Consider the following 21,887-nt stretch of genomic DNA (forward strand, 5'->3'; position numbering starts at 1 on the left):
AGGACGGGAGGCAAGGGAGAGGTTAGAGAGTTAGTGGAGGACAGGAGGTTAGAGAGAGTTAGTAGGACAGGAGGGTAGAGAGAGTTAGTAGGACAGGAGGTTAGAGAGAGTTAGTAGGACAGGATGTTAGAGAGAGTTAGTAGGACAGGATGTTAGAGAGAGTTAGTAGGACAGGAGGTGAGAGAGAGAGAGAGTAAGTAGAGGACAGGAGGTTAGAGAGAGTTAGTAGGACAGGAGGTGAGAGAGAGAGAGAGTAAGTAGAGGACAGGATGTTAGAGAGAGTTAGTAGGACAGGAGGTTAGAGAGAGGTAGTAGGACAGGAGGTTAGAGAGAGAGAGTGAGTAGAGGACAGGAGGTGAGAGAGAGTGACCCATCCATCAGTGGTAGTAGGGATTCACTCCTTAACGCTCTCTTTGCAAGATCCTCGTACTCTGGATAGGGCCATTAAACAAACGGACACTTCTGGCCGTTGAAAATCAGGAGGACGGAGAAAGGCAGCAAGATGGATGTGTGAGAAAGGTTGGCTCTGTACGCAGCAAACGGATTGTAATCACATGAGATGAGCATCACATGAGATGAGCATCATCGGTGTGTGTGTGTGTGTGTGTGTGTGTGTGTGTGTGTGTGTGCGACTGTGCGCGTGCGTGTGCGCGCGTGTGTGGTTTTAACTAAACAGCCTTGACTGTCCGCCTGTGTAAAGGTTTCCATCTCTCCGTTAGCGAAGCCTGTAAACTGTGAGGCCCCTAGGGGCCCAACATGGTTCCTCACATTAGCACCCAAATCCCCTCACCTCTCTCTCTCTCTCTCTCTCCCCTACACTAAACTCCCCTGTACATATAGGACTAAAGAACGCCCAAAGAAAACAAACAGTATTTGAATTTACTGGAAGGCTAAGATTGTTATGATTTTTTTTTACTTCCTAAACCTGAGTGATATATTGGGATCAAAGGTACTAAATAATTGTTCTTCAGGGCATCAGTAATGCGTGAAGCTGGCACACGGCAGTATTTCTGTTTAATTAAAAGGAGGAATATTTCAATAAAGGAAATAAATTGGCAAAAGGAAACAAGAAATAATCCATGTTGGAGTCACGTTGTGCACTCCCTAACCCACACCCTAACCAAGAAATATGCAGTTTGAGTTTGGCCAGGAATTCCTGCACTCCAGCGCAGCGCCATAATCTTCCCTCGCAAGTATAGGAGGGGCAGTGTAGTGGTTCCAGGAAGACCATTAAGGAGCAATGCTGTTGTTTTACACAGCTTGAACTGGAGACCACGCTGGGGCCCAGGGAAGAGGGAAGCTGTTTAGTTTGCATGGTAACATTAACATCAGAGCACAGCATTATTATCATGTAGGGGGGACAAAGGACTCTGGGGTACAAACACTCCTTGTGTTGTCGTACACAAAGTCGCTCTGATAATCTAAATAGGATCAATCATTTAGTCGTGTGTGTCATACATGGTTTCCAAGGTGTATATACACCAGTGGATGATGAAGTCATCATCGTTGGCAATTGTTTTTTTCAACATTGGCATCGCTGTACAGAAAGTGTGTTGTGACAATTGAAGACAGGATACTTTCTTCAGGGGTTTTTTGGCTGAGCTATCAGGGACAGAGAGAAAGAATGTGTTTTTTTTCCATAACCATTTTAAGGCTTCCTCTTTATTTAGAAATGAGTACACTCAGGAGACAAGTATTTGTGTCTTGGCTGCACGGTCCTCATCCTCCGTGGATGATTCCAATGCTACTACACCCAGCTACGTAAAAAACAAGAGATTTATTCTCTCCGGGCCATTCATTTCGGCTTTAGTTTTATATGAAAGTGATGTAACAGTTTTAAAGGGAGCAGGACTTGGCCTAGTTGCGACATCAATTGTCCCTTAAGTCTTTTGTTTCGATCAGAACGCGTGACGGGCCGTCTGGTCATGTCCGGGACGCAGGGAGTTGACCTACAAAACTTAAATCTTCTGTCGTTCGAGACGGGGGGGGGTTTGGCTGAGGTGGAGCAGGGGGCCTCGGGTGGAGCGGAGAGGGTTAACAGGGAGGGGATTGTTGTTCTCAAACAGTGGGGTAACAGAGGGTGACGGTGCAGGGCACGGCCCTGCCCGGCCGAAAATAGGCAGACTGACACCAAATCAAACACACACACACACACACACACACACACACACACACACACACACCATGCCTGCTTGTAAGTAGATCCATGACACGCACGCACGCACACGCACACACGCACGCACGCACGCACGCACGCACACACGCACACACACACACACACACACAAAAAAAAAGACACACAGGCATCAATACACACATTAAATTATTCACATTCCTGGCCACTGGAGCCTGGGATTGAGTCTCAGGACAAAAGCACAAGGAAAGAAATCCTAAAGATCTTCCCAAGTGACAGGAAATGTGTTTTTCATTTCACAAAGTAGGCTGCATGTCTGTTCCAGTGTTTGTCAACATAATATACATTTCTGCCGAACCAATTTCTACACACACACACACACACACACAGACACACACACACACACACACAACTAACACAACAACCCCTTTTAAAAAAACAACGGCCTCTTAATCGAACGGCTTGAACCTCCTTAAGCTATGAGAGCCGTACGTCGTCCACTGTGTTCGTCGCTTCACGTCCGCAATTGTTGACTCCCTGATGCGTCAGGCGTTCTGCCCGGTCGCCCTGGGAGACAGGAGCGTTTTTTAGACGGACCGTGCCAGCTGGCTGACGCCCTGATGGGGGCGGGCGGCCGCCGTGGAGCCCACAACACTCGGAAGGAGCGGTCCAGTAAAAGTCAAAACAAACAGCAGGGTGGCTTCCTGTCCGAGCCGACAAACACGTCCAGGCCTCCTTCTTCGCTGTCGCGCTACCCTTCACTTCACCCAAGTCACTTCCTCCGAGGCCGGCTTTTGGCAAACACGTCGCTTTGTGACTCTGTGAGGCTGTGATATCTTTTCACTGTAACACCTCCACTCAGATGTGCACACACGCAGGCACAGTCACACACACACACACACACACACTCACTCACTCACTCACTCACTCACTCACTCACTCACTCACTCACTCACTCACACACATACACACACACACACACACACACACACACACACACATACACACACACACACAGCTTTTTTGCTAGCTTCATATCAAACTTGCCCTGTCCTCACCCCTTCTCTCTCTACCTCTTTCACCCTTTCTCTCTCTCTCTCTCTCTCTGTCTGAGACTAAGCACAGGTTAGCACCGCTAGCACAGGTTCAGCAGCAGTGTGTGACTCATGCACCTTATCTTCCATAACACACACAGAGTGAAACGGGTTGTGAAGTGGTGTTATCTGGTCTAGCTTTTCCAACAAACTACATGTGTGGCCCAAAAGGAAGTGGTTTGTTTTCGGCTTTCTGTCTGATTTCTTTATTGATGAGATGGCAACCAAACCGTTTCCCAGATAATTGGGAGGATATATTAATTATGAGGGAATTATTGAAATAGATACTGTGCACTCGTGTGCAATCTGAAACCTGTTATTGTATCATTTTCACACCCCAAATTTTACTTTAGGCAAGTTTACTCATGGGACTTTCCCTAAAGTCTATTTGTGGGGACAGAAATGATTTCCTGTCACTGGCATCAAGTGTATGGATTCTGGGCACGCTCCACCACCACCACCCAACCCCCCCACATCCATGCTTTTATCTGCCTCTGAATGGGTCCTTTCTGTTTGGGCCCGCAGAGAACAGGCTCCGGGTTTGTCTCAGGAGCTTGCTGGCAAAGTGGGTCTCACAGACATGTCCGGAACTCTCTCTGACGGTTTCCGACCATTACACACTGATATCATCGTCTTCCACCGGACCTAGAATGACTTTAACTGACCCCCCCCCCCTCCCAACCAGACATTGCATGACTCTAACCTGTAGTATTCCCCCCCAACGGACCTAGCATGGACTTTAACACTGGCATTGTGGCTCTGCTGTGTGCCACCCAATGGGATGGCTCCCGACCGGGGAAGATGAGGACAAGACATTTATCCAATGGGGTTCTGTTGTTTTGTCAATGAAAACAGCCACGCATACGGGAGGACAGTTCTGTAAACACGTTCCATTATTTACGTTGTTCCCTATGCATGGCAAGAGCCGGTTTGAATCCTGACACCAACAGGCTATATATATATACGTTGTGTTGTCTTTCTTTGTTAGGGGGGGGATTCCACATCTTCCTGTTTTCAATAATAGCTTCTGTTTTCTGACCCTTTAACAACACAAGGCACAAGAAAATGTCCGTTGCTCGGGGCATCAGACACACACACATCCTCCACTTATCCGACTGCATGGAAATACTTAAGACATAAATACCCACACAGTGACACAAACACACCACATCCCACCAGCAGAACACAGCCTAACAAAAACACAGTCTAAACGCCATTGTCATTATTCTGTAACAAATAGCATGCACCTTTTTGTCCTTGGTCCATAATGATTCATGATGACACATTCCTGAGAAATCCTTTCCCAAGGTCAGAGAAGAGAGAAGTAACGAATTGTATTGCTCTTAGGCTACCTGGCTGCACGCTGCACCACTCCGTAGCGTTGCATAACCATCACTTCATCACTTAACCCACATCAGCCTTTAAAGGTACCTACAGTCCCAACGATCCCTGCCTGCTTTCCCCTCCAAGGAACAGAGGAGCTGGGAAGGACATGGGTTGTATGAGGATGGGCCAAAGGTGCACCAAATAGTACCAGCCTATTGTTGAGGCGACCAAACGTTTATTCGATCTCTATTTTGAGAGAGAGAGAGAGAGAGAGAGAGAGAGAGAGAGAGAGGGGAGAGAGAGAGAGAGAGAGAGAGAAAGAGAGACCTTTCTTGCTGGATCAGGCAGTACTTCTGAATGATGAGCGTCAGTTCGATGGCGGACGTCCTAGCACGATAGACACAACAACGTGACAACCCAAGATCAGTCGAGGGAAGCGCGTGATCCTTTTGACAGGCTGTGGAGGATACGATCTCAGTTCCAGGCTTTCACTACATGTCACACTATTTATATTCTGTAGGGATAGGGGGGGGGGGGGGGTTGGGTGGCTGGGTATTGCATTGGGGGGGGGGGGGGGGGATCGAGGCTCTGGTCTCCATATGCCCACCAGCATCTGTCAGCTGGGGCTGCGTTCGTTCAGAGCTACAGGGTTCATCCCGGCCCCCGCTGCCCTCTAGCTGTCTGACGAGATGTGTGGAAGGAGTCTGCGGCAAACAAGTGCCAGGGAGACAAGGGCTGTCAAACTGTAAAGGAGCCGGGAGAGCAGAAACTACAGTGACAGGATGGTCGTGTGTGTGTGTGTGTGTTGCAGTAACAGCTGGGGCTGACACAGCGTTTTGTAAGAAAAACGTCCCGCTGCCACTTTTAAGGCCACCTCAGACCTCATAATTTATTTTATTTTATTTAGTGGCTGATGGCATAACCCTTCAGGGCAACCATATAATAGAGTCAACGCGGCTAATGCGGGTTATTTTGCGCAAAAAGAACGGGGCTCACACAGCGGGTGCGAACAAAGGCGGTGGTTAAGGTAGTTGCCGCACATCCTCCACTGGAATCCAAGTAATTGTCCCCTGTCACGCTTCTGTAAACAGCCTGATCTGCCTGCTTGTTTACTCCGACACTGGTCGGACTGAGTCAAGCGCCAGGAACGCATGATGAGCCTGTGCCACAACACACACCGGATAATCTTTACTTTATTGTTCCCAATTTAGACAAGGCTTAAAAGCCTCATCCAATTAGCCCAATCACCGCCTGCGGCTTGCAATTACGTCTGCGAGCTACACTTTGTTTAAAGCCGGGGCTCTATAAATGGATTTTAGGTAGGCAGGATAACAAAGAGGCTGTGCACTTTGGCATAACTGCAATGAAGTCATATTGACTTGTAAAGGTTAGTCTTCAGTGTGTTTGCTTACATGTCTCTTTACTTAAGCTAGTCAAAAAGTCAAATTTGATTAGACTTTTTGTTTTGCCACAGGTACAGCTACTCAAAGGCCTTCACAGGCCCTCCTTATACGACACCCCCTAACCCTAAGCCGAGAAGACAAGTGAAAACTTCTCAAATCCACCCGAAATCAACCTTGAGAAGGAATAAAGAGTGATCCCTCCTTCCATGGATAGTTAATGCTCCAATAGCTGTAGCAGTGATATAAAGATCACTATTAAGGTTTGTATTGCAGATACAAACCTTAATAGTGATTAAGGTTTGTATCTGCAACAGGAATGCAACAGGAATGCAGTTAGATGTTCTGTTCAGTTAGCTCCATAGTTTTGTGTTTGGTGAGATTGAGGTTAGAAGAATTAGTGTGGAATCCGTGCCAGGCATTTCTATGCGGTTATATTACTGAATGCAGTGTCTCCGCCTCGGCTCTCCCTTGCATTCTCAGACTGTGGCTGCTGCTTAGAGAACTTGTGACTACACAATTTGAAAACATTCGGTTTCAACCCAAGTACCTCCTGCTCAATGGCAACCCACACACTGTAGTATTTACACTGTGTCAATGGATGGGCCTCCTTTTTTATCTAACTATCCCAGGAGGCATGCACCTCCTCCTCCTCCTCCTCCTCCTCCTCCTCCTCTCCCTCTCACTCCTTTATTTAATGGTGCTGATGAGGCAAAGAGGGATTGGAATCCTAAACAAGATTAAGCTCCCATGAGAGCCGGCTGCTGACCAGTGCAGAGCGAGCTGCAGACGATGGTGGTTTTGAATCTAGTAGAATCGGGAGCAGTAGCCAGCATACACAGCACACACGGATGATGTTTTTACCTTGTGGCGTTGTCAAGAGAGGACAGCCACCACACTACCTGGGTCACCGGCCTTCTGATAAATACACAATATCATATATTTAATTATAATTAGTAGTACTAGTTTAAATATAGTCACACATGTATGGTAAAAAAAACAAACACAAGAAAGATTCACCAAACACCATTCCAGCAGATGCATTTGCTTGACTTGAGCCTGCCTTTTCCTGACACACACACACTCGGCTGAATGTCGCCCCCTGGTGACAACCGGGGCAAACAGCAGCAGTCAGCCAACAGTCTAACCCCTCTTCCCCTTCTTCTTCCTCCTCCCCCCCTCCCCCGGTTCCTGTGCCCGCAGCGGAGGGCGAGCCAGGCCAGCGGGGGGCCGACGTGGACACGGCGGCAGGCCAGCAGCTCAGGCTGAAGGAGCGGCGCTTCTTTGAGGAGGTGTTCCAGCACGACGTGGACATGTACCTCTCCTCCGCCCACCTGACCACGCGGGAGCACCGACGACGTGAGTTCCGACGTGACGCTCCTCCTCCTCCTCATCACCACCACCACAGCAGCAGCAGTCTGGCGGTCTGTTAGGACCACTTCATGTCATGTCGCACTTGACACAATCAACCAACACACGCTGGCAAAGACACACCGCCAATGCACAAAAAAGCAAACACACACCCCGATACACTCAAACATACACAAACAGAGATATACACACGCACACACACACATACACACACCCATGGAGGGAGGCAGACAATCACAGCCAAACAACAACGACACACACACACAAGCATTGACACAGTAACTCTTCCCCCCCCCCCCCCCACACACACACACACACACGCACGCACGCAAGCACGCACACACACAAGCACGCACACACACACGCACACACTTTAATTGATTTTACTTGCATGGGCCAGCAGCGCCCATCGGCAGCATATCCTCCATGGAGGTGAATGTGGACCTGCTGGACCAGATGGAGCTCATCGACATCTCAGACCAGGATGCCTTCGATGTCTTCTTCAGCTCTGGAGAAGAGAGCATGCTCAACTCTCCACTGCCAGGTACGGAGCTGAGAGAGGCACCGAGAGATAAGAGAAGTTAGGCAGAATTTTTTTGTTGTTTTTTTAAAAACATGCCTTAGGACGTTTTGGGTTAGTGAGAATTGATCAACGTTTGGTTTGTTTTCTTTTCTTGTCAAAGTGTTTAAAGGTGAAACTAACACTGTCTATAGATTCCCACAGTGTACATGTCATGTATGGCATGTATGGCACGTGTGCAATGAACACACAAAACCAGACGGATAACGTCCTCATAGTGCCTCACTACTCCCCCGTAGGGAGTTTATGAGAGCTGAGCTACACATTTAGGTCATAACACTGCTGCTATGTGTTTACAAGTTTACATGGATGTCTTGCGGCTTCTGGTCTATTGGCCACTGTAGGCTACTGGCGGGAACATCTACATGTACTTATTCATCTACACATCTACATGTACTTATTCATCTACACATCTACATGTACTTATTCATCTACACATCTACATGTACTTATTCAGCACGACACTTTTATCAAAAGCAAAACATAGTCAAAGTCAAAACTGGAGCAACTACACAAGTAATCCTCAGTTCCGAAAAGAACACAAGGTCAGTCTTTTTTGTATTAAAAATCATGTTTTAAAAATGTTACGTTTGCATCCGAACCCCCCCCCCCCCCCCCCCTAGGCCAGGCACCCGGCGGCAACAACAACAACAACAACCACCGCGGTGAGGTCGTCAACCACGGACTCTTCCGGCACGTGCTGGAGGGTCTGGACAGCAAGTCCCGCGTGTCCTCCACCTCCTCGGAGTCCTCCACCAACAGCCAGAGCCCCGCCAACGCCAACGCCAACGCCAACGCCAACGGCAGAGACACCCCGCTGGCGTCTCTGTCGGACGAGGAGGGGGAGGGGGCAGAGGGCAGCGTGGGGGTGTACGGCGCTGCGCCCACGGAGAGAGACGCTCCGAAGACGCCGTCGCACCCCACGTCACCCTGAAGACGGACGTGACCCGTCAGATCCGAGACACTGTGGGGGGGGGGGGGGGGCGCTGCACCATGAGAGCAGTAGAGGGAGAGCCATGGAAGTGTGTGCGTGTGTGTGTGTGTGTGTGTGTGTGTGTGTGTGTGTGTGTTGGGGGAGGGGAGGGGGAGGGGGGCGGGGGGTACAAATGTAACTCCTCAGATATTGTCCAACGTCTTCCAAACACTGTTTTTACTACGCAGGTCTACAGCACAAAGGGTTGGGCTGAGTTGTCGGAGTGGTCTACGTCACCTGCTCAGCGGAAAATGTTTCTTTTGGTTCGTGACGTGAGAGCTCGGTGGCGTTAAGCTACCGGGGCTACGGTGTGAACGTGGCTAGGTACTGGAAATCTGATCGGGAGGAAATATATAGTGAATATATACACACCCTGTTTGCGTTTTGTAAAAATGAAAATAAAACTATTTTATGTACGATAAAAACTGCAAAAGGTGTGGAAGCAAATCACTGCCATAATGTTTCAATTAAAAAAGAAAAAAAAAATATATATATATTTTACCATTTCACTTGAACTGAGACAATAAATGGTTCATGATTTGATTTCAATGATTTGAATTTCAAAGAGGTGAATTCAAAACAAATAAATTCAGATTACCTTTTTTTTTCAAACTAGTATTTCAATGTTATGAATTAAATGGCTGTATTCAATGGCTGTAAATGGAAATTCCATTCCATATACAAAATTCAATGGCTTTTCAATGCAAAACATTATGGCAGTGATTTGCTTCCATCAAAAGACAGATTCACCAAAATATCTTATGAAAACCTTAAAACACATTGTAACTAATCTTCTAAAGCTTGGATTTAAAACAACAGATAATCTTGAAGATAATCTTCCTTTCAGAAATGTCCTTTATCTTCCTTCTTATATCATTTCTTAAGAATAAAAACATACAAATACATTGGATTCTTGCTCTCTAAGCTGTTAATATTTTATATTTCAGAATAAATCTTCAGCATAATCTTGCCTTTAGGGACAGAAAGTCCCCAGACAGGGTTAACAGTATTTCAACAAAACCAGCAGGTTTTCAAAATCAACGTCAACGTCGAACGTCAATGATTTTACAACATTTTTTTACAACATCATAACCAGTTGTTCAGTTGACAGGGAAGTTAAGATGCGGTGGTCTGTGGCCATCATTCTGCATGCAGCAACACATGGAAAGAACATATGAACACAGTCCTATTCAGGCATTATGTCCTACGCAAGACAATATTGGCCATGTATAAGGAGCTTAACAAAAAGGCAAAATGGACTCTTCCGACCCTTGTACATCTAGATATCCTAAATCATGATTTGGCTTGCCCCTCGAGGACTTTCTCATTGCATGCCGTTGCGTCGTAATTCTGCTTGTATGACAGGTGCAAAGTGTTCTTCCAAGAGGCTATAGTTGACAAATGTGCAGAAAAAGACCCCACAATGACCGTTCATTTCTTATCATACAATATACTGATGTGCAACACATTATTCTTTAGTGTAGTGTTGGCCTGCATTCATATACAGGATTACAGTGCGCTATAAAGAAATTGTGCATTTGGCCCATATGAGATATTAAGTCTTTGAGATCAAGAAAACAAAAAACGTACAATCGTAACAAACCAGAGCCCCAGTATTTGCAAAGGCCTTAAATAGCCCTTATAATACAACTACTATGACTGTGTGCTCTTGAGTAACGAAGATAGGATTTACCAATTAGAGAACGTTCATAACTTCTAACTCATGAATATTAATATTTTCCTACCAGTCAGGTGCAAGAAGTCAAATAAATAAAAAAACGACATACATTAAGAAAGTTGTAAATCAATACAATAAAATATTGTGCGACTTAGAACTGGCCTTGCAATGGGTTGTAGGTATGCTTTATGAGGCCTATGACACTTGACACTCTATTATGAACATACGTGTAGAGTGTAAAGGGGAGGGGTTGTCGCTATTTTATTATAAGCCAGCAGAGTCGGAAGCGAGTTACACCAGTCGAGTTACAGTCACCTGGAATTACTTGGAAGGCATCATGATCTGGCTCGCTCTACTGGTAAGTACGATAAAATATAGACCTAGTATGCCAAGAATAGGCCTATTTATGAAATAACTAACTAATGACTTAAATACAATATATATTTCAAGAATTTTTTAAATTAGAATTGTAGAGCATGGCTAATTTACTAAATTGATTTATGATAATAATCAATAATAATAGGGTTAATAATAGGTATAACAAAAACATTGTTAGACTGTGGGACATGGGTCACTTAATTTGTCAAAAACATTACTAAATCCCTGATGAGAGGTAACACTAAAACTAAATGAAATGTCTCAGCTTTCGCGTTAACGATGCCACTGAAACACATCTGCTGTATACAAAAGGGAACCAAGGGACACATGAGACCGGTTTGGCTGCAGGGCCGGTCGGTTCTTGCTTTGCATATAACCAGTGTAGGTTATATGTAAACTAGGTCAAAGTTCAGTTCATACAAAAGAAAATTAATGAATTCACGTTCATAGTTCACCAATTCAGTTTTGAACTAGTTCATGTTCAGTTCATTAAGTTTTTTTAGAAACTGAAGAAAAACTATTCTGTGCTTATCTTTTAAAATGAATCCTCTCTATTACCTGCTGCCCATCACTACAATCCCAAGTTGTTGTGGATAGTATTTGTACACCTGTTTCATTCATCACAACTAAGGCAGTAACTCTATTTAATAATCATGTCATCTGGACCTAAGCATCAATTCAGAATGTCACAAAATCTGAACTAGTTCAAGTTCAAGTTCGTTAGTTAAAAATATGTTACGTTCAGTTCAAAGTTCATAGAAAAAATGAACTTGTTCAATGAACTAGTTCTTTTGAACTTGTTCAATGAACTGAATGAACTGAATGAACTAGTTCTTTTGAACTTGTTCAATGAACTAGTTCTTTTGAACTAGTTCATGCACAACACTGCATATAACCTACTGTAAGGATTGTGACGTGTAGGCCTAACTAATGAGAGACCTGTGCAATGTACATTATGCTTCTGGATGACTCACCCCTATATTAAGTAGCATCTTGTAATTAAATACTTGAATGTCCCTTGCAGTGTTGTGCTTTACTTGACATGACAAGCTCCGAGCTCTTGAGTCGACGGAGAAGGTCGTGGATCATCGACAGCTTTACTTTGGAAGAGGGGCACCCAGGCCCATTCCCCTATGAGATGGGCAAGGTAATGGACAGCACAGGTGTCCCTCCAGGGTGACTGAATAAATGTTCACCTATTCTTAACACACAATTACCCATTTCTTTCTGTTATATTCTTCACGTTGTTATCATCATTCATTCTTTTTGAATTAAAGTAAAGCCCCTCTCCATTGATCAACTAATTTATTCAGGTGTATCCGGTGGCTACTTTATAGTGAAACACACCACACACACGATTATCTATTATTATTTAAAATATGTTTTCTCTTAATGTTGAGCACTTCTCTGACCGTAAATGATTGTTGGGTGTCGTAGGTTAAAGTGGACCGCAAGTACCAAGTCAATTTGGAAATCTTCGGCATGGGAGTGGATGAGTATCCACAAGGGGTCCTCACCATAGACAGAATGACTGGCGTCATGTCTGCCCACAAGTCTGTGGACTATGAGGAACTGAGGGAACTCAAGGTGACGACACATTACCATTTCCGTTTGAGCTCTGATTGACGTAAATTGATACCCTTTATGTGTTGAAAAGATAACCTTACCTTGGTTGCCTGCTTTTGTAGTTGAGATTATTGGCCTCAAAGGAAGATAAAACCCTGGACACAAGGCTAGGAATTGAGATCACGATATTGGACATCAACGACAACCCACCGCGCTTTCAGAGAGACTTGTATGAAGTCACCGTCGGTGAAGATGTAGCTCAAGGTACATCCTAGACAAACAAGCAATGTGCGCAAATTGCTGCTTTGGTTTCCTTCCCGCCAAAAATCGAAATGTTTTGTTTCCATTTCTTGGTGCCACAGGCACGAATCTCCTGAACGTGTTGGCACATGACAGAGACCAACCCCAAACACCAAACTCTACCTTCCACTATGAGATGGGGACTGTTTCCCCCAAACCGCCCAACGCTGAGTTTGTTATGGAGCGGTCTGGTCAACTGTCATTCAGGGGTTGTTTGGATTATGAGGTATGTATGTGTATGTGTATGTGTGTGTGTGTGTGTGTGTGTGTGTGTGTGTGTGTGTGTGTGTGTGTGTGTGTGTGTGTGTGTGTGCCTGTGCATGTGTGTGTGTGTGTGTGTGTGTGTGTGTGTGTGTGTGTGTGTGGTCAACATGCAATTGGCTCAAAGATTATTTTTCATTGTGTAGTGGGTGGAAACAGGTTAAATCAGTTTACAGTTTACAGGTTAAATCAGTTGTTTTCCAAAGAGCTGCTGAGCTCTTTGGAAATTGGTCAATCGTGTGTAAATCCTTTGTGTCAAGTCTTAGGTCACATGGCAGAAATCCGGCATTACCTGTTTCATACCTGTGAACAAGTGAACATGATTACTGTCACCAAATATTTTTGAGTTAAAGTTCAAGTTCTTTAAAGTCAGCAATGCCCCCGAGCACCGGTAAAGCATTCCACTCCCCACATCTCTGCTCATCTTTAAGGTCAAGGTCATAGTCTTCTCTAATCACATGCTTGGGCTAGCTACTATGATTTAGCTACTATAGGTCTAGCTACTGCTACTACTAATAATTATAAGTTATATAAACACACACACACATATATATATATATATATATATATATATATATATATATGAGTATGAAAATAAACCTTGATAGGGTGTCCCGTTATTGGAAATAATCAAAAACCGGGGGTAGCGATGCGGTGGAGGCGAAGCAGACGTTGCTTACCACAATCCTGTCATGGATTATTCAGCTGAGCAAAATATGCATAAAAACATGTTAATGTCTTGTGTTTCTATTGCTATTTGATTCTCCAAATGTATTCAGGTGGGGGGTGTGTACAAAGTGCTGCTGGTGGCTAAGGACCACGGTGAGGTGGTGAGTCTGTCGAGTACCACAACAGCCCTGATCCACATCCAGGACGGTAATAATCATCTTCCAGTCATCACCGGACAAACAGTAGGTCGTCGCCTCCACTCACAAACATATTGATAACGCCACTGACCACTTAAGTTTGACTTGACGAATAGTGTACATCTGCTGGCGTAATGCCACATTTTGGGTGGATTCACACCTGTACTTGTGAGCCGTCCACTTGTGATCGGATCGCCAAAAGGAGCGTGTGAATGCCAGGAGTGAGCAGAGCCACTGACGTTTTGTCAGTTAAACATAAGGACCACGGGACATGACGTGTTGTCCTCACCTCATGTCTTCACCCTTACACTCGCCGCGCAACAGGGCACCAGGACGGTGAAAGAGGGGGAGATCGGCGTAGTTCCCCTCCGTCTGCACGTCGCCGACAGAGACCTGGAGCACACGCCGGCGTGGAAGGCCAAGTACACCATGGAAGGCGACACAGGAGGAAACTTCAAGGTGGAAACGGACCCCCTCACCAACGATGGAATCCTGACAGTCATAAAAGTGAGGCAGATGGGCGGCATGCCTATCATTTTTACACAACCGCACCTAGGACCCCATAACATTTTTATGGCATCCTAGGTGCGGTTGTGTAAATGGAAATCAAAACATGCCAAAGTAAAGAGTGCTCTCATTTTTACACAACCGCATCTAGGACGATTAGTAATAAGAGGGAAATTTTTATGACGGCAAAAAATTTCCCTCTTATTACTAATCATCTCGATACTTGACAACTGGCTTGCTTCAACGTTGTCAGTGAGTCAGTGTCAGTGTCTCGCTCTTATAAGTTCTCTCTAAAAACATCCCATGGACATTGTTACAATCCTCATCCTCATTGTTACAATATCTCAACAATCCTCAACATTTCTGCACCTGTCTCCTCACCATAACATTTTTATGCCGTCCTAGGTGCGGTAAAATGTAAAAATGAGAGCACACTTTACTTTGGCATGTTTGGATTTCCATTTAATGGAACTCCAAACATGCCAAAGTAAAGTGTGCTCTCTTGGAAACTCATCAATGACTTTAATCTAGTCAGCTGTGAAATGGATTTTCATCATAGACAATAATAGACTCCTCATAAAATAGTTAAAAGTAAGTAAAACAAAGTTCGCCATTGAAAGGCTTATTATCCACAACCGACACCTGCTCCTCCTCAGCCCTTGGACTTTGAAGAGACAACAGAGAGGGAGCTCGTCTTCTCGGTGGAAAACGAGATGCCGTACTACTCCTGTAAGGTTACGGCCAGGCCCGCGTCAGGCCCCTGGGTGGTGGACACCAGCGGCGGGACGGTGGGAGGCCCAGTGGGAGGCCCAGTGGGAGGCCCAGTGGGAGGCGGGCCCAAGCCGGACTCCCTGAGAGTCCTCATTCAGGTGGAGGACACCAACGACCCCCCGACCTTCACAGTGCTGGTCCACGAGGCCGCGCTGGAGGAGAACGTGGCCGTCGGCACCTACGTGGAGACAATCACCGCTGTGGACCGTGACTCCAGTCACGCCAGAGACTTTGTGTGAGTGAAATAACGTTCTTGAAATGGTCCTCATTTATATAGCGCTTTACAGTGTTCAGAATCAGAAAAGGCTTACTGACATTCACCCATTCACACACCGACGGCGGAGTCAACCACGCAGGACGACAGGGTGAGGGCTTCTTGCTCAGGGACACCACAATACTCAGCTAGGAGGAGCCGGGGATTGAACCAGCAACCTTTCGGTTACCAGCCAACCCGCTCTACCTCCTGAGCTAATGCCACCCCCCCTCTTCATTTTGATTGATGCCGATGCTTCAGTTGTAGTTTTCCAAGAGAGGTTGAAATCTAAGATCCATTGTTTAAACCGATAGGTATAAGATAGGTCAAGATCCGGGAGACTGGCTGAAGGTGGACCCTCATACAGGCGTCATTACAACGGCCAAACGCCCGGACAGAGAGTCCCCCCATGTGGTCGACAACGTTTACACTGCAACCCTCCATGCAGTGGACAGCGGTAAGCAACATATTGAGTCACTCGTGGGTTAGGTAGGTGGGATAGGTATACAGTATATGGTCGGTTTCAAGACAAAAGAGCAAGCAAGAGAGTCCAAACACAAACACATAAAAAAATATATATATTACAACAGCAACATCTCCCACATGGGTTTAAATGCTGCTCTAACTTTTGCTCTTTTTTTTTTTTCTGTGGCAGGTGAGCCCCCTATGACAGGCACTGCCACGTTGCTGCTTTATGTGTTCGACCAGAACGACAACATGCCGACGCTCTCAGTAAACCACGTGGTGGTGTGTATTGGCGACGGCCCCACCAGGACCAACCTCACTGTCCTGGACCCGGACAACGAGCCCTTTGGGGGACCTTTTACATTTGAATTCCTGGGAGATGTCAAGGGCAAATGGAGCGTGGATCCCTCACATGGTCAGCGTCTGAAGAAAACAAGAGGGTCAAAAGGAATGGGATGGGAGGAAATGTATTCCAAGGCACAATAACTAATAGTCTTGCTCCGTTTCCACAGGCTACAAAGTGAACCTGGTGAAGGAAACTATTGTGTATTCCGGCGAACACATGGTTGAGCTCAAGATATCCGACCGACAAGGCGCCTCTGCCGTTAACAACCTGACTGTGACCGTGTGCAACTGCAGCACCACTCCGTCCTGCAGGGGGCGCAGGAGCTCTTCCTCCACCGTGGGCTTTGGAGCAGTTGGCATCTTGTTCTTCACCCTGCTTGTATTCCTGAGTAATATGCCGATTCCCTTCCTTTGGTTTATGTTTTATGTATATCATTATCTTGCAGATTGGATACATTTTGGGGTTTTTATTTAACTCATGAGAAAGCTTTACTGATCACTGATCTCTTATCCATGAGCAACTCATTTGCTAGTATTGCTAGAGCGGTCACTCTTGATTTAAAACCTTACAGACAGTTTTCCAAAGAACGTTGGTGTCGTTGTAGCTTGTCTTTAAAGTATACTAGGGCTGGCTGAGTTTGGGTTCCATGTTGGGCAATCACACGCTTACAGAACCCCACCTCCAACAACATGATTGATCGACACAAATATGAGGTGAAAGGCAGTGAAATGCCCTGTTGACCTGACTTGAGCTGCATTTGCATTTGTGAGACTACCTAGCTAAACAAAGACAATCCAAACATCCAAAATATTCAATATGTATAACGTGTTCCTCAAACAGTAACACTGATGTTGGCATTCTTCATGACATGCAAGAAGGACTTCACCTTTTTGAAGACTGATCTGCCAAGTGAAGATTCACTTCTCTCATCCAACATTGAGATACCAGGAACAGATTGCAAGGTTATACAACAAAACCCATAAATTATGCAGTGTTATATCAAGAGACTTGTATGCAGCAAAATCCTCTGACATTTGTTTTTCCTTTGCCAAGATACCTGTCAAACTACCTACAATGTTCGACAATTATGAGCAAAAACAGGAATCCCATTTATATGATTTCCGTGAATTAATGCAACGTACGCACTCTTTCAAGGTGGGTATCAACAAGTGTGAGATGTGATAATGGGAAAGTCAAGATCACATAGAAAATCGTCTAATTTATTGCTTGTCTTGTTTCTTGAAAGACCCTGGAAGAAAACTTCAATTACCACGATTCCTGGGAGTATGTAAGTTTGAACATTCACAATGGCAGAAGAAATATTATGAACCCACTATTAATATGACATAAATTATAACTGATCTCCATTATTATAGTCTTGGGTTAGTCTTGGTTTCTACTAGCTGAAGCCCCAATTATAGCTGGAACAAAAGAGATAGCTACATATTTTGTAAGACCATGTGTTTTTTTGTTTTTTTTAAGTAACTAGTATTTCAATATCATGGGGGGGGGAGCTTCTTGTGTGTGAAGTCCTTAAAGCAACAACTTGTCACCACAGAAACAAAACCAGAGCACACTGATGTACCAATACCAAGAAGGCTCAGCAAAGGCGGGCTTCATGTCAAATGCAGACATCCTGGCACTGCTTCATCAGGTTTGTTCTGTACACTGTTCTAAACAATCAGAAGCGTCTTAGAGCACGCTAACCTGAATGCAATAATGAAAGGTTTGGCCTTGACTCTCCCCATAGAGACTAGCTCATGTCCAGGCCACAGAGGATGATTTGAAAGACTATAACCCACACCTGTATGCTGATGAGGGGGATGATGCAGCCCCACTCAATGACCTAGCAAAGATCAACATTTCAGAAGCAGTCTTCGATCATGGACAGCTTGATGACCTTGGCCCATGTTTTAATGGACTAGCCTCAGTTTGTAAACCACCAGCAAAACTGGGAACATGTTTTGCATCACCCTCTGCAATTGCATTTGCTCAGTTACCTGGTAACGTTTAATATAATGCAAGCTGCATCTGTGTGTACATGTATAAATTAGGGCTGGGCAAGTTTATGCGTTAATTATGCGTAAACAATCTTATATCAGATAGATATATCTTATATCAGAATTGTTACAATTCCCAAATATGTGGTGCTACTTATTTGAATTTAACTACACTTGTAACTCTTGGTTTACAATTGTAATAATTAAATGCCTGTTCACAAATCCCAAATTTGGTTTTCTGTAAGTTTCATATTCAACCCACACTGAGTTAATAAAACGCAATCATGATCACTAGGTCTAGTTTTTGCTTATTAAGTACATTTGGTTTGAATGTAATTCCATTTGATAATCTTATTTAACTTCAATGAGTGGATTTAAAATATAATTTTAAGTATTTAATCGTGAGTTAACTCACCAATATTATGAGATTAATCACAATTAAAACTTACTTTGCCCAGACCTAATATATAAATATATACACTACATTGTAGATGCTCAGTTATGCATTTCATCCAAGTTGGATAAATATTTTGATGTTAAGCCAGACTGATGTACAGGTTATTCACATGAGAAAATGTAAATATTACCAAATAAATATAACAAATCTAAGAATGATGACTTGTTTAATTAAGTCTCCACAACTGATCAAATGACTGAAGTGCATCCAACCAATATTGGTGAGTCGAGTTTAGACCATCTAGGTATTTCAACAGAGCCCTGTAAACTGTTTAATTCCCTTCCTGATAAAGGGCATTTACCTTTTGACAGTCAATTCTAACCTCTTGTTTTCTCACAACCATTACATACGTCTGTCGCTATATGAATAAAGAACATGTCATATACTGTCATTTAATAATAAACTGTTTCAGAACACATTTCCAACATCTCAATTCCCCAAGATGGAAACAGAAAAATTAAATTAAAGTACAACTCGTGTTCAACTAGTGGGAAATTCCTTCTTAAACACATTTTGAAGGGTTCACATTAAGACAGACATGCTATATAAATAATTTAAATAAATAAACTGCATGCCTTCAGGCCTGATTTTTTTTCTTTATGTTCCAGTGTCAGAAACGTGATTACATTCATGTAATTGGAGTCAAATTATTCTCCATTAAATACAAATTAGTCCCAAAAAAACACAACACATTGGGTCCAACAGAAAAACCAAGACAAAAAGATACTCAAATGAAAACTGGATGATTTTTCGTCAATAATGTTAGAATACTTAACTACTCCTGGGCCTATTTACAAAAAAAAAGGATCCTTAAATAAAATTATTCACACTCTTCCACTCCCCACTTTGGGCACGGCAGGCTGCTCTGTGCCGGACTGGCCCCTGCGGACGCGGTACCCTCTGAACCCGCGGCCCCTCAGGAAGCGTCCTGGAACGCCAAACGTCTCCACGTTGAGCTTCTTCTCCTCCGCCCAGGTGGTCCTTCTGAACCAAACCAGGAGAGAGGTCAACACAGTTTCCCTTTTTCCAATTCAGGCAATCAACACGTTCACGCATTTAATCGAATGTTTACTTACCGGGGTTTGAGGTCTGAGGAGATGTTGTCAAAGAAGCACTTTGCCTTGTCATAGCACTTCTCCACAGGGGAACTCTCGGGGTTCTGGTTCACCTGGACCTCCACGCCGGGTTCCACCTTCTCCTCCCCATCTGGCAGGACGAGAACCGTCAGTCTGCTCCGAGCTCCATTGGAAGACGCTGTGTGGTTTGGATTATGTACACGTCGTACGCGCTCACCTGAAGCCTCCTTGACAATCTCATTCTTGTTGAACTGAGCATTGGCAGTTTCAAAGTCAAAATCCGACTCGAACTGCAAGGTGGAAGGCTTTGAGTTTTTCACAATGAGCTGGCCTCTGCCCCTGTTCCTAGACCGTCGGCTTCCTACGGCAGGAGAACCAGACTCAAGACACTAAGTTTAGAGGGATGGGGAAACCATCGGATTAGAGTGCATACCTTGTTTTCGTCTGGGCCTTTGATTTTCATCGTTAGCTTGTTCTTGAACCCTCGTTGCATTAGTCGGTGGCGCTACTTGACCTGGGAAAAAAATGTCCCAAGGGAAACGCAGTTAAGGACCTGCATTTGACCAGGTACAAGCAACTCCATAATCAAAAAGTGATCACAGCCACACGTGTTCGGATGTTCCACCTGGGGGGGTGGATGTACCCGTCAACCATCGGGAGTGTGACATTCACTTTAGGCAAGATTCAGAAATTTCTGAACATCACCACACCATAATAGTAGAATAGTGGCCCTTTGACCCAATAAGCAAATTCCATTTCAGTTCATAGAAAGGCTAAAGCAAAGACACAAGAGAACGTCAGCTTACTGCTGGGAGCATTTCTCCTCTGTGGCTGGGGTCCGTCGCGGCCCGGTCGCGGGGAGGACCGAACAGGCTGTCTGGCCTGCTGCTGCTGGTTGGCCGGCGGGGCCCTCTTCTGGGCAATCGGAAGAGTCTGAACAGCCTGCTCTACCATCGGGCCTCTTCTGGATGGGAGGCCCTGAAATCCTGGTGCTGGAAGACAGGGAACACACATAAAACCTAACCCTAATCTACTTTTAAAGTGAAGAACTCAGACACTACCACAAAGGAGGGATTTTTGAAAAAGTCATGTTAGGGAATTAGACGAGGATACCTAGTCCCAGGGCAGCTGCATACTGCTGGTTAAGTAGAGAGCTAGCAGCCAGCTGGTTGTAGGAGGGCATCATGTCCCTGTATGGACTCCAGCGTGGGTTGTACGCACCAGATGAGCCGCCGACAGATGACTATAAAATACAGACACATTTATACAAATATTGGACTTCTAGACATTAGTTTGATCGGCCATCAAGGCGCTATAAACACATAGCCTACTTGAACAATAGCAGGATCAGGGGGCAAGCCATGGTGTTGCTTTGGCGGTTCAGACACTGTTATATCTTTGATGTCACTGCCCCGGAAGATTATGTATTCATAAACTTCATCTTTGGGCGGAATTGGTCTGTCCGTGTGGCGACCTTCAGTCCCATATGATTTGACTGTTGGAAATACAAAATTATTAAAGTATTGGTAAGCGCATGCATAATACAAAACATTTATGACGATAGACAGACAAAAAAAACCATGCCGGTGGTCTAGAAATAAATAGTTTGGCCCAAGACCCACGTGGACGCACAGAAGCTGCTTACCTTTCGCTAAAGCAACTGTTGACTTGTCCGTGTCGACGGAGGATAAAATGCCCTCATAACGAATCTGGGCTTTGGATATTAAACTGATTTTACTGCCAATATAAGGCGTACCTCCTCCGCCGCCGCTCATATTTCCACCAAGGGCAAAATATTATTAGTTCTTCTAAGCAATTTACAATATGCAACAAACTGTCCCCTAAACACCACACTTTAAGGTTTCAATTCCAGGTGCGCAATTACAAAATTACAATCACCTGTGGTTAAATAAGATTTATTTGACCCGCCTCTTTCCTATTAGGTTGAGTGTCTGTCCTCCTCACTTTGGCCTAATGTGTGCACAGGAGATAAGGGAGGGGACGCGTTCATTTGGACCAAAAGGAAAATATGATTGGATGGGTTTCTTTGTGACCGAAGACACCGTTTAACATAGCATGAGTCAA

General features: G+C 44.8%; 3 protein-coding genes across 4 annotated transcripts in view; 2 read left to right on the forward strand and 1 right to left on the reverse strand.

Moving 5' to 3' along the window:
• Positions 1-8,853, forward strand: part of LOC311338936 (dysbindin-like) — a 10,575-nt gene extending 1,722 nt beyond the window's left edge. Inside the window, exons 2-4 of the mRNA XM_084464282.1 lie at positions 7,158-7,313; positions 7,729-7,869; positions 8,529-8,853. Coding sequence (XP_084320408.1) covers positions 7,158-7,313; positions 7,729-7,869; positions 8,529-8,839 — 608 coding nt within the window. The 3' untranslated portion in view covers positions 8,840-8,853. The remainder of the gene's footprint in view (positions 1-7,157; positions 7,314-7,728; positions 7,870-8,528) is intronic.
• Positions 8,854-10,893: 2,040 nt separating this feature from the next.
• LOC311338220 (cadherin-like protein 26) lies at positions 10,894-18,570 on the forward strand (the record flags this gene model as incomplete). Its single annotated transcript, XM_084463456.1, has 15 exons — positions 10,894-10,914; positions 11,959-12,081; positions 12,372-12,521; positions 12,623-12,764; positions 12,863-13,026; positions 13,841-13,972; positions 14,252-14,434; positions 15,091-15,440; positions 15,773-15,915; positions 16,114-16,338; positions 16,436-16,657; positions 17,110-17,231; positions 17,828-17,923; positions 18,020-18,199; positions 18,565-18,570. 15 exons carry the CDS (start codon positions 10,894-10,896, stop codon positions 18,568-18,570), a joined length of 2,259 nt encoding a protein of 752 aa, XP_084319582.1.
• A 980-nt stretch (positions 18,571-19,550) lies between these two features.
• On the reverse strand, positions 19,551-21,577 carry LOC311339492 (protein LSM14 homolog B-B-like; the record flags this gene model as incomplete). Of its 2 annotated transcripts, XM_084464892.1 has the most annotated exons (8): positions 19,551-19,710; positions 19,803-19,932; positions 20,005-20,163; positions 20,236-20,316; positions 20,609-20,794; positions 20,916-21,045; positions 21,134-21,297; positions 21,448-21,577. In XM_084464892.1, the coding sequence occupies 8 exons, from the start codon at positions 21,575-21,577 to the stop codon at positions 19,551-19,553; spliced, it is 1,140 nt and encodes a 379-aa protein (XP_084321018.1). The 2 variants fall into 2 exon arrangements, with proteins under 2 accessions (XP_084321018.1, XP_084321017.1); XM_084464891.1 differs by having other exon boundaries at positions 19,803-20,163.
• Positions 21,578-21,887: the final 310 nt, after the last annotated feature.

Source organism: Micromesistius poutassou (genome assembly GCF_964030765.1).
Source record: "Micromesistius poutassou genome assembly, chromosome: 2".
NCBI classification, from domain to species: domain Eukaryota; kingdom Metazoa; phylum Chordata; class Actinopteri; order Gadiformes; family Gadidae; genus Micromesistius; species Micromesistius poutassou.